This window comes from Onychostruthus taczanowskii, unplaced genomic scaffold (genome assembly GCF_017590055.1).
Source record: "Onychostruthus taczanowskii isolate IOZ18803 unplaced genomic scaffold, ASM1759005v1 scaffold44, whole genome shotgun sequence".
In the NCBI taxonomy this organism is placed as follows: domain Eukaryota; kingdom Metazoa; phylum Chordata; class Aves; order Passeriformes; family Passeridae; genus Onychostruthus; species Onychostruthus taczanowskii.
Window position 1 is genome coordinate 453731 of NW_024501903.1, and position 18503 is coordinate 472233.

General features: G+C 37.9%; 1 protein-coding gene across 2 annotated transcripts in view; it reads right to left on the minus strand.

Annotated features, from left to right (window-relative positions):
- TULP3 (TUB like protein 3) overlaps positions 1 to 18503 on the minus strand; it is a 31666-nt gene that overhangs the window by 8765 nt on the left and 4398 nt on the right. For both annotated transcript variants that reach the window (XM_041414175.1, XM_041414176.1), the window contains 4 exons: positions 9743 to 9794; positions 4813 to 4975; positions 2725 to 2901; positions 545 to 675 (listed from right to left, as the gene is read on the minus strand). In XM_041414175.1, the coding sequence (XP_041270109.1) occupies positions 545 to 675; positions 2725 to 2901; positions 4813 to 4975; positions 9743 to 9794 (523 nt within the window). The remainder of the gene's footprint in view (positions 1 to 544; positions 676 to 2724; positions 2902 to 4812; positions 4976 to 9742; positions 9795 to 18503) is intronic.

Below are 18503 nucleotides of genomic sequence, written 5' to 3' on the forward strand. Positions count from 1 at the left end.
TCTTTCCATGCTTATTACTCCCTGATCCACCTTGATACCCTTCTTTTCCCTCTTAAGTTTCTTCCACCAAACATCCCATATGATCTTTGTCCAATCCCAGCATTCTCTGTTCCATTCCAGAATTCTGTTTCTCTTTGTATCTCACAATAAATGCTACAAACCTTCAGGAAGAAATCCCTCTTATATTTGCATGGCATTTCAGAGCTTCTCTGAGTCATTTTGGTGAATTTTGCAGAGACAATGGCCCAGTCTGTCTCCTTTAGGGGTGATAGTGCTGACTCACTGTGTTCCCATATTCTCTGATTAGGCTCCCTGGGATCCTCCACCCACAATTGTTCCTCTGATCATTGCTAAGTCTTTATGTTTAACTCAGTGTCCCTTCAGTCAGATAGCCTGACAATCTTGACCTTACTCTGCTTTCAGGGAATAATATTGCTGGCTACTGTACTTGCAGCTGCTGTATTTTAACCCAGTGCTCCAGGGGTTATCACTAAAATCAGGCAAGTGCCCAGTGCTTATCAGAAATTTATTTCAAGACACTTACTGCAAAAGACTTCTCGCTGGATGCAGAACTTGGCCTCTCAGATTCAGGGTATGGTGAATGAGATACTGGTCTCTTACTAGCTTCTTCCTCTTCTGTGTCCTCCTCATCAAAATTCAAACTGCCTGAAATTCCTGTCAGAATACAGGATTAAGCACGTAATCTCTGAAAGAAGGTGTCACGAGTTCACGGCATCACTAATTCATATATGACTCTTGGATACTTATTCACACTCTTAATTTCTGGTTTTTTAACTACTGAGTCTTAATTTCTGTTTCAACTGCTGATTTTCTTCATGTGCTGTATCTCTTCCTGAGCCTTGTAATTCAAATTCCTACTGATATTTTGTAGCAGTCACTGTGCAGATGATTAAGCAGCTGTGAGGCCTTCATTAAAATGGATTTTACTTGATATTCCATGACATAACATATTGCTTAGTTTATGCTGTCATTGAATTAATTTTGCATATTTTCATGCAGAAAAGTCCTCCATGTCTTAAGAAAAACAACAATAAAAGGAAATCCAGATCAATATGCTGACACCTATCCCATAAATTGAACTCTGTAGAGTTTACATCCTTTACTATTTCCCTCAGTCTTACACAAGCTGAAACAGAGTATGTCAATTTTTCAGTAAGTGCCCCTCCTGTTCTTACATCAGTACCAAAAACTCAGCTCCATAAATACTAATAATGATTTGATTTCTAAAACTGAAGGACAGATTGAGAAGTGTCAGGATTTATTTAATCTTAACCTAAGCACAGTCATGTAGAGATCACTGAGGGTATATAACTAAAATAACTCTGCATAAAGACATTTATGAAGAGGCTTGGTACACATCACTATTTGGTGTGTGTCCTTCCACTTCGAACTGCATCATCAATTGGTCATTAGGAAGAAGTTCACAGAAAGGGTGTCTGGGAGTTGGAAAGAGCTGCCCAGGGAGGTGGTGGAGTCACTGCCCCTGGAGGTGTTTAAGGGAAGACTGGATGTGGTACTTAGGTGCCATTGTCTAGGTGACAAAGTGGTGTTAGGTCATAGGTTGGACTCAATGACCTCAAATGTCTTTTCCAACCAAATTCATTCTGTGCATCCGAGATTTTGTTCTGTGATTCTTTTAATTTGGCTGTAGAAAGGAAATTACAGACAGTGAATATAACCTGCTTAACTGAATTATTTTCTGAGAACATATACTATAACAATGCTCTGACATGGCACTGCAAAGGGGCACTGCTGGAAGTCTCAGATAAAACAGAAAAATCCAGTCTTAACAACCTGTCAGTAAACTTCCCAAGGGACATTTGGGAAGAGGAAAGGCGTTCACCCTGGTACTCCAGCCAATTTCAAAATTCACTGTTTATATTCTACCTCCACTAATTTCCCCTGAAGTTACTGGATATTCTCTCCTCTTTCCTTTTCTAACTCTTGTGTAATGTTGCTATCTGTGGGTAAGCAGCTGTGCCATCTGAAAACTGGATGACAATACCTCTGTATGTGATAGTACCTCAATACCTGCAGTGTACTGGAAACATTCTGGGGGACAAGCTCTGCAAAATAAAAACAAGCTGTATACTAAATTAAACACTAGCCATTATTTTACTGCAAAGTGCTTAGGCTGCATGCAACAAAAAAAAGGTTTCCTGTAGTACTGGCAGCAAATTAAGATACTTGGTAGACGGAGCTTGACACTCCACTAGGAAATTACTCAATGGGATATAACTATTGAACATCTAACTTGAAAACCACTGACTGTGTCAGCCTCTGACTCAGAAAAAAACACCTTTCCTGTTAGTCTCCTAAAGAGTTAAACCATGGCATTTACTGAAGGGTCCTGCTGTTGTGAAAATATTTAAGCACCTTATCAAGACAAAACATATCTGGAATAAAAACACCCCAGACTTTAGCAAAATGCGGTATAGCATTTTGTCAGCAATTTCCTTGGAAAGATCAGAAATTATACAGTACACTGAGAAACACTTAAAATATAACTGGTATGGTTCAAATAATTTGAGGAAAAGGAACTGCAGCACCACACTTCCACATGCTGTAGAATCTAGTAGCTCTTTTAAAAGTGATATCCTACAGACATTTGTTTCATGATTCCTCATTTTTTAATGCCACTGAAATAAAGTTATAAAAGTAGAAGAGCCCCAAAAAAGACATTTACCCATTATTAACTCTTACCTCGTTTCTGTAATATTTCTTGCAGATCTGGCTTGCTTGCTGTGTCTGTTACAGCCTCTCCATCATTTTCCTTATCTGCATTGTCTTCTGGTTTAGTAGATCCAACAGACAGAGTTTGGAGCTTGGTCCCCAAATCCTGCACTTCTGATTTCAGGAAAGCAGCTGGTCCATCAATGCCTGCAGGCCAAAATGAAACAAAATTCCAAAGTCTATTTTTTTATGGCCAAAGGTGCATCCCAGGGTGGTGGCTCTTTTCATCTTCCCTTCCTCTAGCATCTCTTCAAAGTACTGAAATATACTTTTTCAATATTTTTCAGAAGGCTTGGGAGGAGTCAGGCCTGACTGGCACAGACTGCCTATTACTTTAAACATATCAGTTATCAGTTTCTCCCTATTTAAATATAGTGATTGTATTCACATTTTTACAAGGGCTTAAGCAATTAAAACAAGTTGTATTTGTCATGCACATTGATAGTTTTCAATTTATTTGCAGACACCTCCCTTATTTTCTTTCCCTTCATGTTGTTTGTTTGCTCCTGTGCCAGTGAGTACTCTACAGTGAACACCACAAATCAATTTGGTAAAAGTATCCACAGCCATAGACAGAAAAAAAACCCTCTATCTCTGTTAGAAATTTCCATGTTTAAACCATACAACACAGTCGTGTACCACACTTCCCAATTGGTGGAAGCATCTTGATGTCAGGGTCTGGCATAACACGTAATATGTAGCACACAACACCTAAGTGTAGTTCCAGCTTTGGATTTCTTGTTTTTCCACTGTTTTCCTTCTTAAAACTCTACTGCTTTATCTAGGCATTGTATTTCTGACAAGCTTACTGTTGTTATCACTTCTTACCAGGACTTGCTTGCACTGAGGAAGCCTCAGAACTATGAAAGGTAGTGAATGAGCAGTTTTGTTTTCATTTGAGCCTTACTGAAGACTTCTACCTTAAGAGTTATACCTATCTTATCTCTCATTCTCTTCTTGACTTGAAAGGGCCTTTTAATAGAAGCTTTCTTACACCTGATTTTAAACACATAAATGCTACCATAAACATCTCCACTTTTCTTCCCATCCTATGATCCTGAAAGGCATCTGGAGAACAAGAAAAATATTCAAGAGAGAAGGGATAAAACATAGTTCCAACTGTGATCTTCAAGCCAGGTAACACCCCTTGTTTGGAGGTTTAAAATTCTACTGTGCATATTAATTTGCTATCAATACAAGGCCTGTATTATAACACCCTGCAATAGCACACATCTCAAAGCCTTAGAATGTTTCCCATTACTTTCTTAAAAGGCTGATGGGATCCTGGCTCTCATAAACAACTTCCTGACACTTCCACTAGAATGTAAGGATTTCATTGCTGCTCTTTTTATCTCCTTGTGATATGGGAGGCTTAAGGCTCTCACTATTGCATTTCTTTTCACTCCTAAAATAATGGTCACTATTTTTATGCAATGTTTTGAGGCCACCAAGTCATTGCCTTTGGCCCTGATAGCACTTTGTGCTTGTGACTTTGTGGACCACTATAACCTGTAATGTTTCAGTTGTCTGAATTAAGCCCGTAAAAAACAACAGATGAGGTAAAAATCATCAAGAGCCTAACACAGTGTTCACAACACTTTTTGTTTGCTTTTTCCACTTCATCATTCAGTCATATGCAATCTTGAGGTGGAGTATGCCATGATACCATAAGGAAACACCATACAAGCAGTCACTACTGAATTATTTTCTTTATCTTACAGCTTTAGAAGATGTTTTTACTTTGAATTTGTATGTCCCCACCTTTATAGAAGTTGTCAGCCCATTTCTACAGTTCTTCTAGCCTAACCCAAGGGAGAGATTACTCAAGAGCACATGAAGATTTACAGCTGTCACCAAAATCAAGGTGAGGTTTTTGCTTGCTTTCACAGTTTAGTATTGCTCAACCATACTGTATTACAATTCAACTTTTGTATATAGAAAAGTATGTAATCATTCTTATCACTTGACCTCCACCACAGCAATGTAAGCACCCATCTGTGACATAATGCATGCACTGGGATTTTGGAGGACCCTGTTGCAATCAGGTTGATTATTTACCATGTAAAACAACATCACTGTGGACAGGGGTAGGAGTTTCTACTAAAGGAGTCTGCTCCTCGCACCCTTTGGGCTTTGACCTGCGTGGCTTGGCCTCAGGATTTGGCTGCACCATCAATGGATCGAGACGTTTCTTCCTCTGCTTCTTCTCTAGAAGGGCTCTCTGTGGAATAAAGAAAAACAGGAAACAGATGAGTAACCACATCTAGAGAGGCAGAATCCATGCCTCAGCCACTGGCAATGACATGTCTCTGATCAGAATGTCAAATAAACCTGAAATATTCTTGCAAGCTCTTACAAAAATCCTGCACACAGATATCACCATGGTTTTGGAGTGAGATACTGACTTTGATTCTCCACGAGAGGTTGACATGGACACCTCCTTACTTTCTGACCTGTCTTGAGACTACCAGTTAAATCCTTTCACCCAGTCTCAATTGCACCAATCCTTAACACAAATAGACAGTTTCAGCAGTCATCCATGATCCAGTATGAAAGTCAGGAATTGGAAAGGAAAAGGTTTTTATCTCAAAAGTGATCACCTAATCAGGAAAACTTAAAGCAAACAGTTCCTAGAAACCAATGTTGAGAGATAGAGAAAGAGACTTAAGGTGGGGAGATAAATAAATAACAGTAACTAAAATAGAAACGACCCACTAAAAAGAAATTTTACCTACCTTGCAAAATTTTTCCATATAGTTCAGGACTGAAAGGAAAGACTGCTAAGCCCAAATGCTAAAATTGAAAACATTATTTCTCCAAGATACGTATACATTTGATACTTAAGATTTCCTACTGAACAAGAACAGAAACAACTTCTAGACTTAAATCAAGGCAAAAAGGGACATGTTGCCATTTCAGATAGACCTGTTTAGTCCTTAAAAATACAGGTGGATGTATGAAGACGGAAAAATAATATTCTAATATTCTGCACCATTATGCAAATAATGTGCAAGCTCCTTACGGTAGATGCAGTTTGTGTCTCTTAGGTACCTGAACAACCCTGAAAATTGTTTTTGATGACAGAAACCATTTCTCCATCAAATTATTCTTAGTCTCAATGCACTACCAGGTAAACAATTCATCAGTACCAACAGTACAATCCACATGAGACAAAGACATTTTTGGAGCCCTTTTCTCTCCCATTATTCTTTTTCTCTTGTTGGTTTTTCCCTCTGCTATTAGCCTTTTTATCTCAACTGAGATTAGTTTCTCAGGCAACCTGTCCCTGAGGAATTCAGCATAACTCAGCCCTTGATTCTTTTTTCTGTCTGTTTTTTTCACTTATGTAAAAGAAAAAAAAAAAAAAAAAACCCAAAAAACCAAAAACCCAACTACCCACAACCCAAACAAAAGCAAATATACAAAACCTCAAACACAACAAACAAACACAAATACCTTGAAACAAAATTACTTTTTTTATTTAAACTCCAAATTACCCTTTGAAGACTGGACTGCAGTACAGTAGTGTTTTCTACTGCAGAATTATTTACAAAGATTATCCTGCAGAGCAAAAATTACACAGAATTCCAAAGAGATTATCCCATTTGTCTAGAATAAGAAAAATAAGCAGTAAAGTCAAATTCTCAGAAATTGCTAAATCTGTGTTTTCTAGGAAGGTAGTCAGACCTTTCAGAAGAATTTACATTGGTTTGTATTGCTTGTTCCTTTTTTAAATTAAAGCTGAGGAAAAGTAAAAAAAAGTCATGATAGTTTATAATTCTCCAAAGAAGAAAGGAGCATTATACTCCGAATAAGGATTTGAGAAAAATTGTTATCAAGGCTTCTCTACCTGACAAATATGCAAGAAAAAAAAACAAACTAACAAAGCTCAAAAAAAAACCCCAGCAAAACAGACACAACCTAAAGGCAGTAAGAAAGTAAGAAAATATACAGCTACTGTTAGAATGCAAAAGTGAATTTGGGATCAACATGGGATATAGTAATTTCAAGAGTTATTTAGTGGATCATTCTATTAGATAAGCTTTTTTTAAACATTTCACTGCTCACCAGTCTAAATTTTAATTTTTATTCTTATACACTGTGTTACATCAAAGGGTTTCTTGGTCTCACCAATCCAATAGGATCAGCTTATATTAAAACAGTTTACTGCTGGTAGATGTGAGTGATCTTCCTTTCTTGCAAGAACAACAGGATAAACAGAAGTGACAAAACTTGATAGTAACTTATTTTTTTAAAAGAGGCTTCTCTTTACCACTTTGCATACTGAGATGGAAAAAATATGTGCAAATCCACTGTCAGGACCGCAAACAGTAGTTCATTTTCTCTCCATACGGTGGCAGAGCAGCCTGCCCTTCACTACCCCGTATTCCCCACCGTATTCCACTAAGGAAGCAGAAAAAGGAAACTGATATTTTGTTTCTTTTTGTCTACTAATTAGCCTTTTCCTTCAGCTCTGTGTTACAGTAAAAATTCATATAATATCACTACATAAAACGTAGATAGCTCACGAACAGGACACCAGAACACACAACCCATTAAATAAATAACAAATACTAATTATCACTATTTGCTTGGCATTTTGTGCACTCCATGAATTAAATACTTCCAGAAACACCTTAGAAAACCATAACATCAGAGTATAGGATAACTAGAGGATCACAAGCCACCAATTCCTGTTCAAATGAGCTTCCAAGAAGTCACATGAGAATACCTAGTGTACTATTAAGACAACTAGTTTAGCATTCTCTTTCTCTAGCTGTGATGGCAGGAAGCTGATATACAGGAAAGTTCCAACTACTCCAGCCTTGAAGGTGCAATCCTGTGTTACTTATTGGTTGGTACAGTCCTAACCCCAGCAGGCCATGCAGGATGGATCCTACTTAGGGAACGTCCTCTCCTCTTCCAGCTGCCCCTTAGCTCACGCTGGGGCAGCGGTGACAATGGCAGCGATGGTGGCATCAGTGAAACTCCACGTCAAGAGCAATGCACCACACCAGGTGCATGCAGAAACATGCCAGGCTTCGTGCTGCCGCTGCACAGGGAGATGGCAGCATTGCACTTGGAGCTGCAGATGCCTAAGAAGACTCAAAAATCTCCTACTAATGAGGAAATAAGCACTGCCCGAGCAACCACATGATCTTGCCTCAAGGAAAAGGCAGTAGTCCAGGAGAAAAAAGCATCCTGGCAGGCAGAGCTGGCCCACAGATGGAACTTGATGTCATGCACAGTTATAAATAATATTTTACCGCAATTACAAGGTTTCCAAACCCATCATAAAGATGGATGGACAGGCATGTCTCTGCTATGGCTTATTCCAGATTTTCTGTATGACCAGAGATTCTATATATGATCCTGCTGGATTAAAACATTTTGCATTTTTAAAATTCCAATTCCTATAATTGTTTATGACAAATTAATCAAGTAAGGCATCAGTTACAACCAGCAGCAAGTCCATAATATTTGGTAGTGATTTGCTATTGACCTTTGTTTCTTCAGAAGGCATAGTACTACTCATGTAAAAGTAGACTTTAATATCCAAAACCTAATTCTAAAATCCTAAATTAGAGATTGTTAGCACTTCTCAAGAAATCTCATTTGTGAAGAGCAAGGAGTTAAAATATATTTTGTGAAATTTTCTAGCTGTTTATTTTGCAGATGATTGCAATCCCAAACAAATCCAAGAAAGATAGAAACAAATTTGCGAAAGGAAACAAATTATTTAAACTGGCCTCTTCATGGTGCAACTGACAGCTGCTCTGAGTGAATTCCACCCAGCCCAGCAGGTTTTTTTGGAGGAATAGCCATGCATCCCCATGGCAAGGCCTGACACTAAGCAAATCACTGTACCCAGCATTAGGAGATTATTATTATTATTTATTACCAGCTTATGACCCAAGACCAGTTCTAAACCAGACCCTGAGGTTCATCACCAAGCAGTAGACCACCCTTAGTTTTGGAACTTCTTACCAAATGGCATTTGACACTAAATGCTCTTTTATAGCTTATTTGAATTAATTATATTTTTAAATAAATTGTTTGCTTTAAACAAGGTCACTTGATAGTCTACAGATAAAGGACTACTGTAGCTTCCACAAATATGACCAAAGATAAATTTTACCTCTTGACTCTGAAGTGTTTTAGATAAATGCCTATATAGACGCAATAATGTTGGTAATAAATTCAGTGCCTGAAGTCAAAGCCTAGCAAACTCAGACTACAAATAATAACCAGGTTCTGGTAAAGAGGATTATTACCCACTGCAACAGCTCCCTGAAGACTTGTGTCTGGACTTAAAAGATCCTAGCTGAGAAAATGCCTTCCTAAAACCCATACTTTAATTTGAACAAGATGAGTTTAATTCAAGACAGTGATCTGTGGTCCATGTGAAATGGCCAGCTAAAGAATCATGACTCTCATATTGTCTAATCTATTTACAAGCATTTGAAATTTCACAGAGAAAGAATATTAAGGGTGGATACTTCATTGCTTTGAAGAATATGGTAATGTAAGCATCCAGCAAACTGTACTTCAGAAACTGAGACCTATAACCTAATAATTGACCCATGCCTGACTGTAAATATTTTCACTGTAGGAAACAAAAAAAGGTCAGAACAGGCTGGAAATCCTTCTCAACAGCAGTGTTAAAGAGATCATTCTATAGGTCAGCGAAACCATTCCTTTGATGCCTAAAACGGATAATTCCCTGCAGTCTTCCCATCTTTTGATTTATTCCTGCTCTCTAGTGACTCAATCCAAATGAAATAAGAGAACATATGAAAAATACATTTATCAAACACACGAAATCTACAAGCCATGGCAAGGTTGACTTGAACTAATGAAAATCATGAAAATCTTTGAAGTTCATTAGACCAACCATTTTTAGCACTTCAACGCCATTTCTCAAGTCTTTAGATTTGCTGTTTGATTTTCTATACTTATTTTTACCAGCTTCAGCACTATCATTTACCTGATTCTGCAGTTTCAGCTGTCGTAGTTTCATGCTTTCATCCTCAAAGATGCTGGAAAAGCAAAATAAACAAATCAATTAATTATTGCTATTAAACAGTTCACATTACAAGGACATAGGATATTTTCAGACAACAGCTTCATCATCAAGACTTAAAAATGACTGTTAGACATTACTTCCATCTCACATGAAGACCAAGACACGAGGTATTAAAAATAAAACATCATATTCTGTCACAAATAAGACTGAACTCTGGTTTAGTTTCCTTACTAAACCCTTCTGGAAAGACTTCGAAAGCACCAAAGGCTTCATTACTGGTAGATGGATTACAAACTTCTGTTGAGGTGGGGCTAAGAGACAGTTTACACCTGAAGGCTTACCACAGTCCAGATCAATTCTGTAAAGTCCCTGCTCCTTCACAGGATACCCGATTCCAAATTAATTCAGTGTTGTCTTGGAGTCAAACCTACATCATTTTCTCTTCCTGACAGATGTTCAGTTAACTACAGTTAATACCTGAGAGAATCTGTGTTTGCAACATCTGACATTAATTCCTAAAGGTAAAAAAAAGAATCATTTCCCTATTTCAGTATTTTGTAGATAACTTTCATAAGAACTCTGATTTTTTGTTCCAAGTTGTGTTCCATATAGACTTCCCATTTCCTTTTGCATGATAGTGAATTATTCCATAAAATGCAATTTAGAGCAGTTAACCCCACAAAGGGGAAATGTTAATTGACTATTAAGCACATACTCTGCTGACCACGGTTGTGCTCTTTCCTTCAACACAGTTTTGACAAAAACCTCTCTGGAAGTAAGAAGGAATCAGGAAGAAGGTACTTAATGTGGGAAACAGACAAACATTATATATTTTATTAATAGCATGCAGAAAAGCAGGGCAAGCCACAATTTCAATTTAAACAGGAAATTCTCTGTCTGGTCTAGGTATCCATAAATGTCCAATGATGTGAAGTCACAAGCTAGCAGCCAGTGCTGAATACAACCCTAACAAGGAAAACCAGAGATAGAGAGAGTGCAGAACTGGGGTTTCTGCAAAACACATGCCATGGAAATTAGAATACAGCACACAGAGCTAAGGAGAGAAGAAAAGCCAAAGTCCCCTTAACCCCTAACAAACCCACATTTGACTCAACTTCAGGCAAGCAGATGACAAATCAAAGGTCCTTAAAGACAAACTACCCCAGCAAACACAGATCCTGCTCTGGAAGGTTGAAATATGCAGAAAAAGAGTTCTGTATACACATATCATATATAACAACTTATATAACTGTATACTCTACAGTTGACACTGACTTTCCAAGAAGTAGTACTTGAAAGCAAGTTAAGACTGCCATTGCTTTTTTACTCCACAGTTTTCCTTATTTCTATACCGTTTCTTCCTATGCATTTGAAGTATCACACAACAGGTCTAAGACCTTGAAAACATTTTGTTTCTAAAAACTGATGTTACTCCTCACATGGACCTGTAATACACAGTGTCTTGGGTTCTGAAGGAATGGAGGGCCTGGAAAAATTAGTGTCTTTCTTGAATAGGGATGGAGAGCTGTGTATCCCCAAAGCAACAGTTACAGTAAAACAGTCATCTTCCCTTGAAAATAGCCACAAGAAAGAAAGAAAAATGCCACTTAAGAAAGAAACAAGCAGAAGCACATCTACTGAGTGCAGCACAATACACAACAATTGTCACACCAAACTTCAGCATAAAAGGTGACATGCTTATTATTTATAGCATAGGTGATGGAACAGGCCATCTTTAGCAAAGTCTGAAAAACAACTGAAAGTTCCACTTAAAATACTCTGAACCAAAAAAAAAAAAAAAAAAACCAAAAAAAAACCCACACAAAAGGGAGAGGGAAGAGGAGTCCTTTTCTTCTCATACACCTCCTTACTTAAGAACTTGATGACATTTGTTAATTGCAGATGAGAGTTTGTTATAAAGCAATCTACACACCTGGGATCAACAGCAGACTTACAGACACGTTCTGATGGACACAAAGGTGTCCTGTGTAGGTACAAGCTGCTATCTATGGTTTTGTTGCTTTTCCTAGCAGAAAATGTATCCCCAAGCAATTTGAGTATCTTCTTTAAAAAAAACCAGAAGAAATAAACACTACCAGTTTAGGAAATAAGTTTACAATGTTTCCTTTCCACCTGGAAAATGACAAAGTGCTGAAATAGCAGGACTCACATACATGCCTTGTGGAAATCTTCAGTGAAAATTATTTACATGATAGGTTAAAATTATTTTCTACCGAGACTGAAATAAAGTTACATTATATAACAGGAGCATAACACAGAATACACAGTGCCCCAACTCTGGCCACTTCACTGATGCTTGAACATAAAGATTCTAACAGGTCACAGAGCTTAATAAAAGGAAAAAGATAGCGATGTATTTTCTTACAATTTACTTTAAAACACAGACCAAAATTGCCGAGTTGCAGGCGAAACAAAATAAAAGCAACCATCAATGCCTGCCATTTTAAAGTGCAAGGTTTCACACAAGCAGTAAGATAAAGTCATGACAATGTAGCACTATAAATACTAGCTTAAAAACCCCTTTCACACTATTTTTTTTACTGCTTCTGCAACTTTCTTCTAGAACTTGTCATTATGAAAACATAATAACCAGTCAAAAAAGATATTTCCACACTTCAAACCTTTTTCTACTCCCCACAGCAGAGTTGGTGTTATTACAAACTTTACCAGGAAAACGCTGTGCCAGAGTCACTCCCACAGCTCACCACTAAGGAATGTAAGTGGTGTGCTAATCCAGCTGCAGGCTCCAAACAGGAATCCTCTTTCAGCTGGACTGACAACACACATCAGTGCTCGACAGACATGCCCACACCAAACCACTGTGCCCTTTGCCTTGCTGTTTGAAGGGTCTATGTGCAATAAGAAAAATTAAATATCCATCAGGAATAGGAAAAATAAGCAGAATTTCCATAGCTACAACACCACAAGTAAAAACAGGGGGAAAAATCCCTACCACAAAACCAGTTGCCCATTTACCCTTGCTAAATAAGAACTGAAAGTTTTCAAGCAGTCTGTATCAATGTCCTCTTCCCAACCACTGCAGCACAGCAGCCTACATGAGATCCTGCCCACAGACACAACTGCTACATTTACCAGAATCCATCTGCAATCCTACTGAAGCTGCAGGACAGGTAACAGACACGTGCCACAGAGAAAGGAGAGGTCACCCAAAACAGAACATACAAGGAAAGACTAATGATAGTGCAGGACACAGAATAAAAATGAGAGTGAGAAAGCCCCTTAAACAATAGTTAATAAAACATGGAAGAAGATAGCAAGATGCAAAGGGGTTCACAGATTTGACACAAATTTACATGGAGCAAAAAGTTTTATTTTTAACTGGTAGCATCTCAAATTCCTACTGAAATCAGAATCAGCCTGGTTTTCATTTCATAATCAGAAATTAAAGTGTTGCAATAGGAATATGCAACAAATTTATTATAAATCTATTTGGTCTTTCCTAACCATTTTCAGAATAGCAAACAACCACAATGAAGATGTAACCCACAAATTATTTAACAGATATTCATATATGCAACAGAAGCTTCCTTTTTGTGTGGTTTATTTTCCTTTCTGTAAAAAAAAGGCACACTACATCTATTGACAGCTCTTTCAGAATGGACATATTTTTCAATATCAATGAAATTCTGGCATTACAAACTGTGGATAAGCAGATGTAACACTCCTGTTTACATTGCAGCTTGTCTGTGTTCCTGAGTATGCTGTACTTGAAAAAAAAACCAACCAAAATACTTATGTTCTAAGCACTTGGCAATAACTACCACTGAATCAGCCAAACACAAACTCACAGTATAATCCAACTCTGAGAACAATGAAAAACCCTGATATTAAAGCAGAATGTAGAAAATAAAAGCAATCCACCAGCCCAAAAATGTTCTTCCATTCTGTCCAAGGTCCACACAAGGGAAAGGACTGAAGAATTGAAGAGAGTTCAGGAGAAAGCTGAACAAATTGACCAAGGACTGGAAAGTGCACCTCTTAGCAAGATTTCATTGTATCCTACAGTTCATCCAAGATAAAATCAATACACTCCACTGGATTCCATGGATTTGAGGGTACACAAGACAATAAACTCCAGACATAAATAACTGAAGCTAAACAAATTCAGATTGCAAATAGTTTAATTAACATTGTGACTAATTAACCATTGGATAACTCATGGAGCTATGGCTTTTCAACAGAAAACAACAGATTTTAATCAAGCTTCAATATTTTTATGTTAGAAGTTGCTGTTGTAGACTAAGGCTATGGTTTACCTCTTATTTCAGGTGTGGTTATCCCACTTGGGAGCTAAGCATTCTTCTTTCAAGTTATGTCAATTAAATCCCCTTTATATACAGACTGTTGAAGTTTAAAGAAAGCAAAAAGAAAAAAAAAGTTTGTCTTTATCATGGATCATGGACCAGTTTTGAAAGGAATTGACTGGCTGCTGTGAATAAGAGGCAATAAGCAGAGAAAGTAAGAAAAGCAACAGGAAAGAGCACCCCGTAGAGACAAAATGTTCTACATGACTGAGAACTTACTGGGAAGACAGATTTGAAATATGTCAAACAAAGGAAAACACCATGACAGTTTTCCCTGCACTCAATAAAATGTACATTCCTCATATTCCACTAAAGAAATACTACACTCAGTTTCTCCTCCTAAACAAACAATGCAGCAAAGACTTGCAGATTTAAAGGCTTCCCAGTGAGCTAAATCTATCCTGCAATTCAAGTAGTTAAAGGTTTGGTAAAGAAAAAGTAAGGTTGGCTGCCTCTTTTAGGAGGAAGGTCAAACTAGCTGACAGAAGCAAACCCCACTTGAACCTTAACTGAAAATCTGACCCAAGGGAAGGAAAGACAGCTTGTTTGGCTTTGAACTGTCCTAAATATCTTTACAGCACGTACCAGCACTGTACATGCACTCAATTATTGGTGAGAGAAACTGAGGAATTACTACCTATTTGTGCACAGCTCTAGGGAAGGTGTTAAAGTTTCAGATAGTCCATAGCTTGGCAGAGAGATTCAGGGCAAGTGTCCAGCAGAAACTTCTACATCATTTTAAAGGGAACTGGATCTTGCCTTTACTGTGCCTTGTTACAAAAAAGCTTGATATTTTTGTATTGGTCTGATATAGAAATCCTTTCAATAAACACAATCTTTAGATACCAGTGGGAATATGAATCTATATATTAATAATCAAGATTCTTAAATTTTCAGTTGTTTCCATTGCTCTACTTCTTTCAAATGAGCTCCAAGGCACAATAACACCATTTTTGTCCACAAATCTTCCCAGTTTCCCAATATCTTGTGTTCCATTTCTCACTCTACACAGGACTGCTTTCATCAAGAGCCTTACAGAGCTCATGTAATTTCTTTTTCCTTTGCAGGACAGTTTATTAATGTGGTAGCAGCATTTATATCTCTGAGCAATACTCCCAGAACTTAAAAATCAGGGGATGAGAAGAACGTGGCTTGTGTCCCACATCTTCATCCACTGGATTTTATTTTTAGCTGTAGAAGTGCAAGTAAAAGCAACTTCAGTAAGAAATGTTGAGTCAGCCGGTGTGAAAGTGTTTTGACTCTTAACCCTCCAATAAACTTTCCTGTGGATTATTCTCATCTGAACTACAGCTATGAAAGAAAACAGAAGCTGTAGAAAAAAAACACATTAGTTAAAGAACAATTCCTATCTTCCAAAAGATAGATTCCAACAAAAATCGCAATACTGTCTCTGGAAACTGGTTGAGGAACAAAATGTATCTGTAATGCACCTTCCAATCCACAAAAGGGTGGAGTTCTGACATCTGCTGTAATTGCACATTTTTGGGAAAATGCGTAGCATACCACCCATAAGAGTGAAGGTTACCAAAGTTTTCTGCCTTCCCCAAGGCAGAAAAGTGGGTTTTTTTGGCAAACAGGATATTCTTTCCTTCATAATTAATAACCAGTAAGTCTTCCAAAGTAAACTGATCTGCTGCAAGTCAGCCATGAAATGCCACACCTATTTCTAAGTGACACTGCTGAAGTTGCATCAACATTTCATTAAATTATTTTTAAGCAGGTGATACTTCAATAAAGGCAAGTTTTAGTGCATCTGCCTTTTTTACAGAAATAAGTAAAATCAGTTTGAGCTTTGATCCCTCTGCACCTCAAAAACACTAATGCCAATACAATACTGTTTTGAGAAAGTGTTCACAAAATTTGTTTGAGAAGTTTTTCATCTAGAATATATTATGAGAACAATGACATGGAAAGAATGAACACCTAATTTTGGAAGCAATAAACTCAACTTCAGACCAGTGTGGATTAAGGGAGCAATTAGAAACAAGCACTGAGATCTGCATATCCTACTTAATTTCAAAATATACCTGAATCCACTACATATTCCTGCCAATAGCTTGATTGAAAACCAACTATCTGAACAATTTACAATTCAAAGAAGATCCTAAAGAAAAAAAAAACTGCAAGCTAGTCATTTAAAACTTCTGCTTCTACCTACCTGCAGGCTTAAAAATGGAATTTTAATGTGAAATTATCGGGTGTTTTTCTTTAAAGCCACACAGATCAGAAGCATGTCAAAAATACCCAAATCAAAACACCCACCATCTGCCCTTCCCTGCTAACCACCCTTTTCCAAAAAAAATACCAAACAACCAAACCAAACCTGAAAAGGCTGGTGCCCTGAAGAATATATGTGTATACTTTGCATGTATCTATATGTATATGGATACGTTTCACCTCTATTGTGGCAAAACAGCTGCCCCGACAACTCACAGCAACAGGAATACTGTGCTGAAAAAAAGGAATTCAAGCCAAAACTAATCTGAGGAGTACATGCTACAAACATTATTTGCTATAAAATATTAACAGGTAATAATTATTTTTGTTGGCTAAACCCACAAAAGGAGTGAATTTTATGCAAGCCTATCCTTGCAGCACTAAATTTTCCATACTTGCATCCATTTTGGGGGGAATGTTCACATGCCAAATGTAACTACGTAAATAATGATGCAGTTTAGTACTGACTGACCACAGCCAAGACAATGGAACTAAAAGGATTTATCAGTACAGGAGAGACAAGCTTCTATTTTCTTTACAGTACTTGTTCCAGATTTTGTAAGGTAAAATGAAACTGTGCAGACAAAGTAAAATGACCACTCAAAGATCACACCTGCCATTTTCAGTTTCAAAATGGTATCTGTGGAAGCACAAAATCCCAGTACAAAATTATCATCTCAGAATGATAATCTCAGTGGGAAATTCTCTGCACTATTACACACCAACACAAACACACCCCCGGTAAGGTAAAGTAAGAATACTGAGAAATGAAAGGTCCATAGGAGAAAAGTTGAATTATGCTTAAACAAAGAATGACGTATATGCTGCTTACTGAGATTCATCTTTCAGAAATGGATAAATATTGTTTTGGTGGACAGGTTTATCATGAGCCAGCAATTCACTCTCTCAAGGGAAAGCATCCTGGGCTGCACCAGGGAAAGCAATGCCAGCAGGCCAAGGGAGTGACACCACCCCTCTGCTGGTGAAGCCACACATGGGGTGCTGCATCCACTTCTGGGCTTCTGGGAGCAAGAAAGATGGACATACTGGAGCAAAACCAGCAAAGGGCCACAGAGGTGCTTAAGGGACCAGACAGGTTCTACGTGAGGTGAGGCTGAGAGAATGGCGTGGAGAAGTGAAGACTCAGGAGGTAACTTATCCATGTGTATAAACACCTGATGGAAAGGTGTAAAGCAAATAAAGCCAGCAGTGCCTACTGACAGCACAAGAGGCAATGGACACAAACTAAAGCACATGAAATTCTACCCAAGATCAAGAAAAAATTTTCCAGACAAAGTGGTCAAATATTGGAACAGGTTGCTCAGGAAGATTGTAGTCTCCATCTTTGGAGATATTCAAAACCCAGCTGGACATCATTCTGTGCAATATATGCACCAGCCAACCCTGCTTAGGCAGCAGGGTTGCTCCAGATCATCTCAAGAAGCTCCTTCCAGCCTCTGTGATTGTCTGGTTGGCTTCTAGAGGTCACAAGTTTGATCCCAAGTGTGAAAGCACAAACCAGATAATAAAAAATATAGATTGTTTCAATAAAATGCAACAGGAATAAAAGCATGATGAAAAGGTTACATGTTGACCTCAGAACTATTTTGACTACTGTATTGCTTAGTGTTTTACACACCATTCAAAAAGTGACTTATCAAGTACCAAAGATTAACACCTCTTACTTGGAACAAGAGAACAGAGCAAGGAAAACAAATCAGCACTCTGCACAGAAGCTAGTATGACTTCTATTTGAACTACAAAGAAGAGTGCAAACAAAAGCCTCTGTCATTCTCTGCTATACTACACTAGGAGAACAGAGATTGTTTTCCTTAGCCACAACTCTCAAATAAATTCATTTCTGCAAACCTAAAGCAAAAGAAGTAGTCTTCTCCTGGAAGGAAGGCCAAGAGAAGCCAGAAATCCACACAAGCCATTAACCAAAGCCATCATAATGCTGAGAGGGTGGCATAGAAAACACAATCATATGAATACACACATAAACTTATATTTTAAGTGTGTAGCCAAACAGGGGGTTTCAACTGAGTTTTTATTATAATTCTTTCAAGAAAAGGGAGACAAGGAACCTCCCGTTAGGCACATTCCTTCAAGAGCTCACAGCTCGTGACTCCATGACT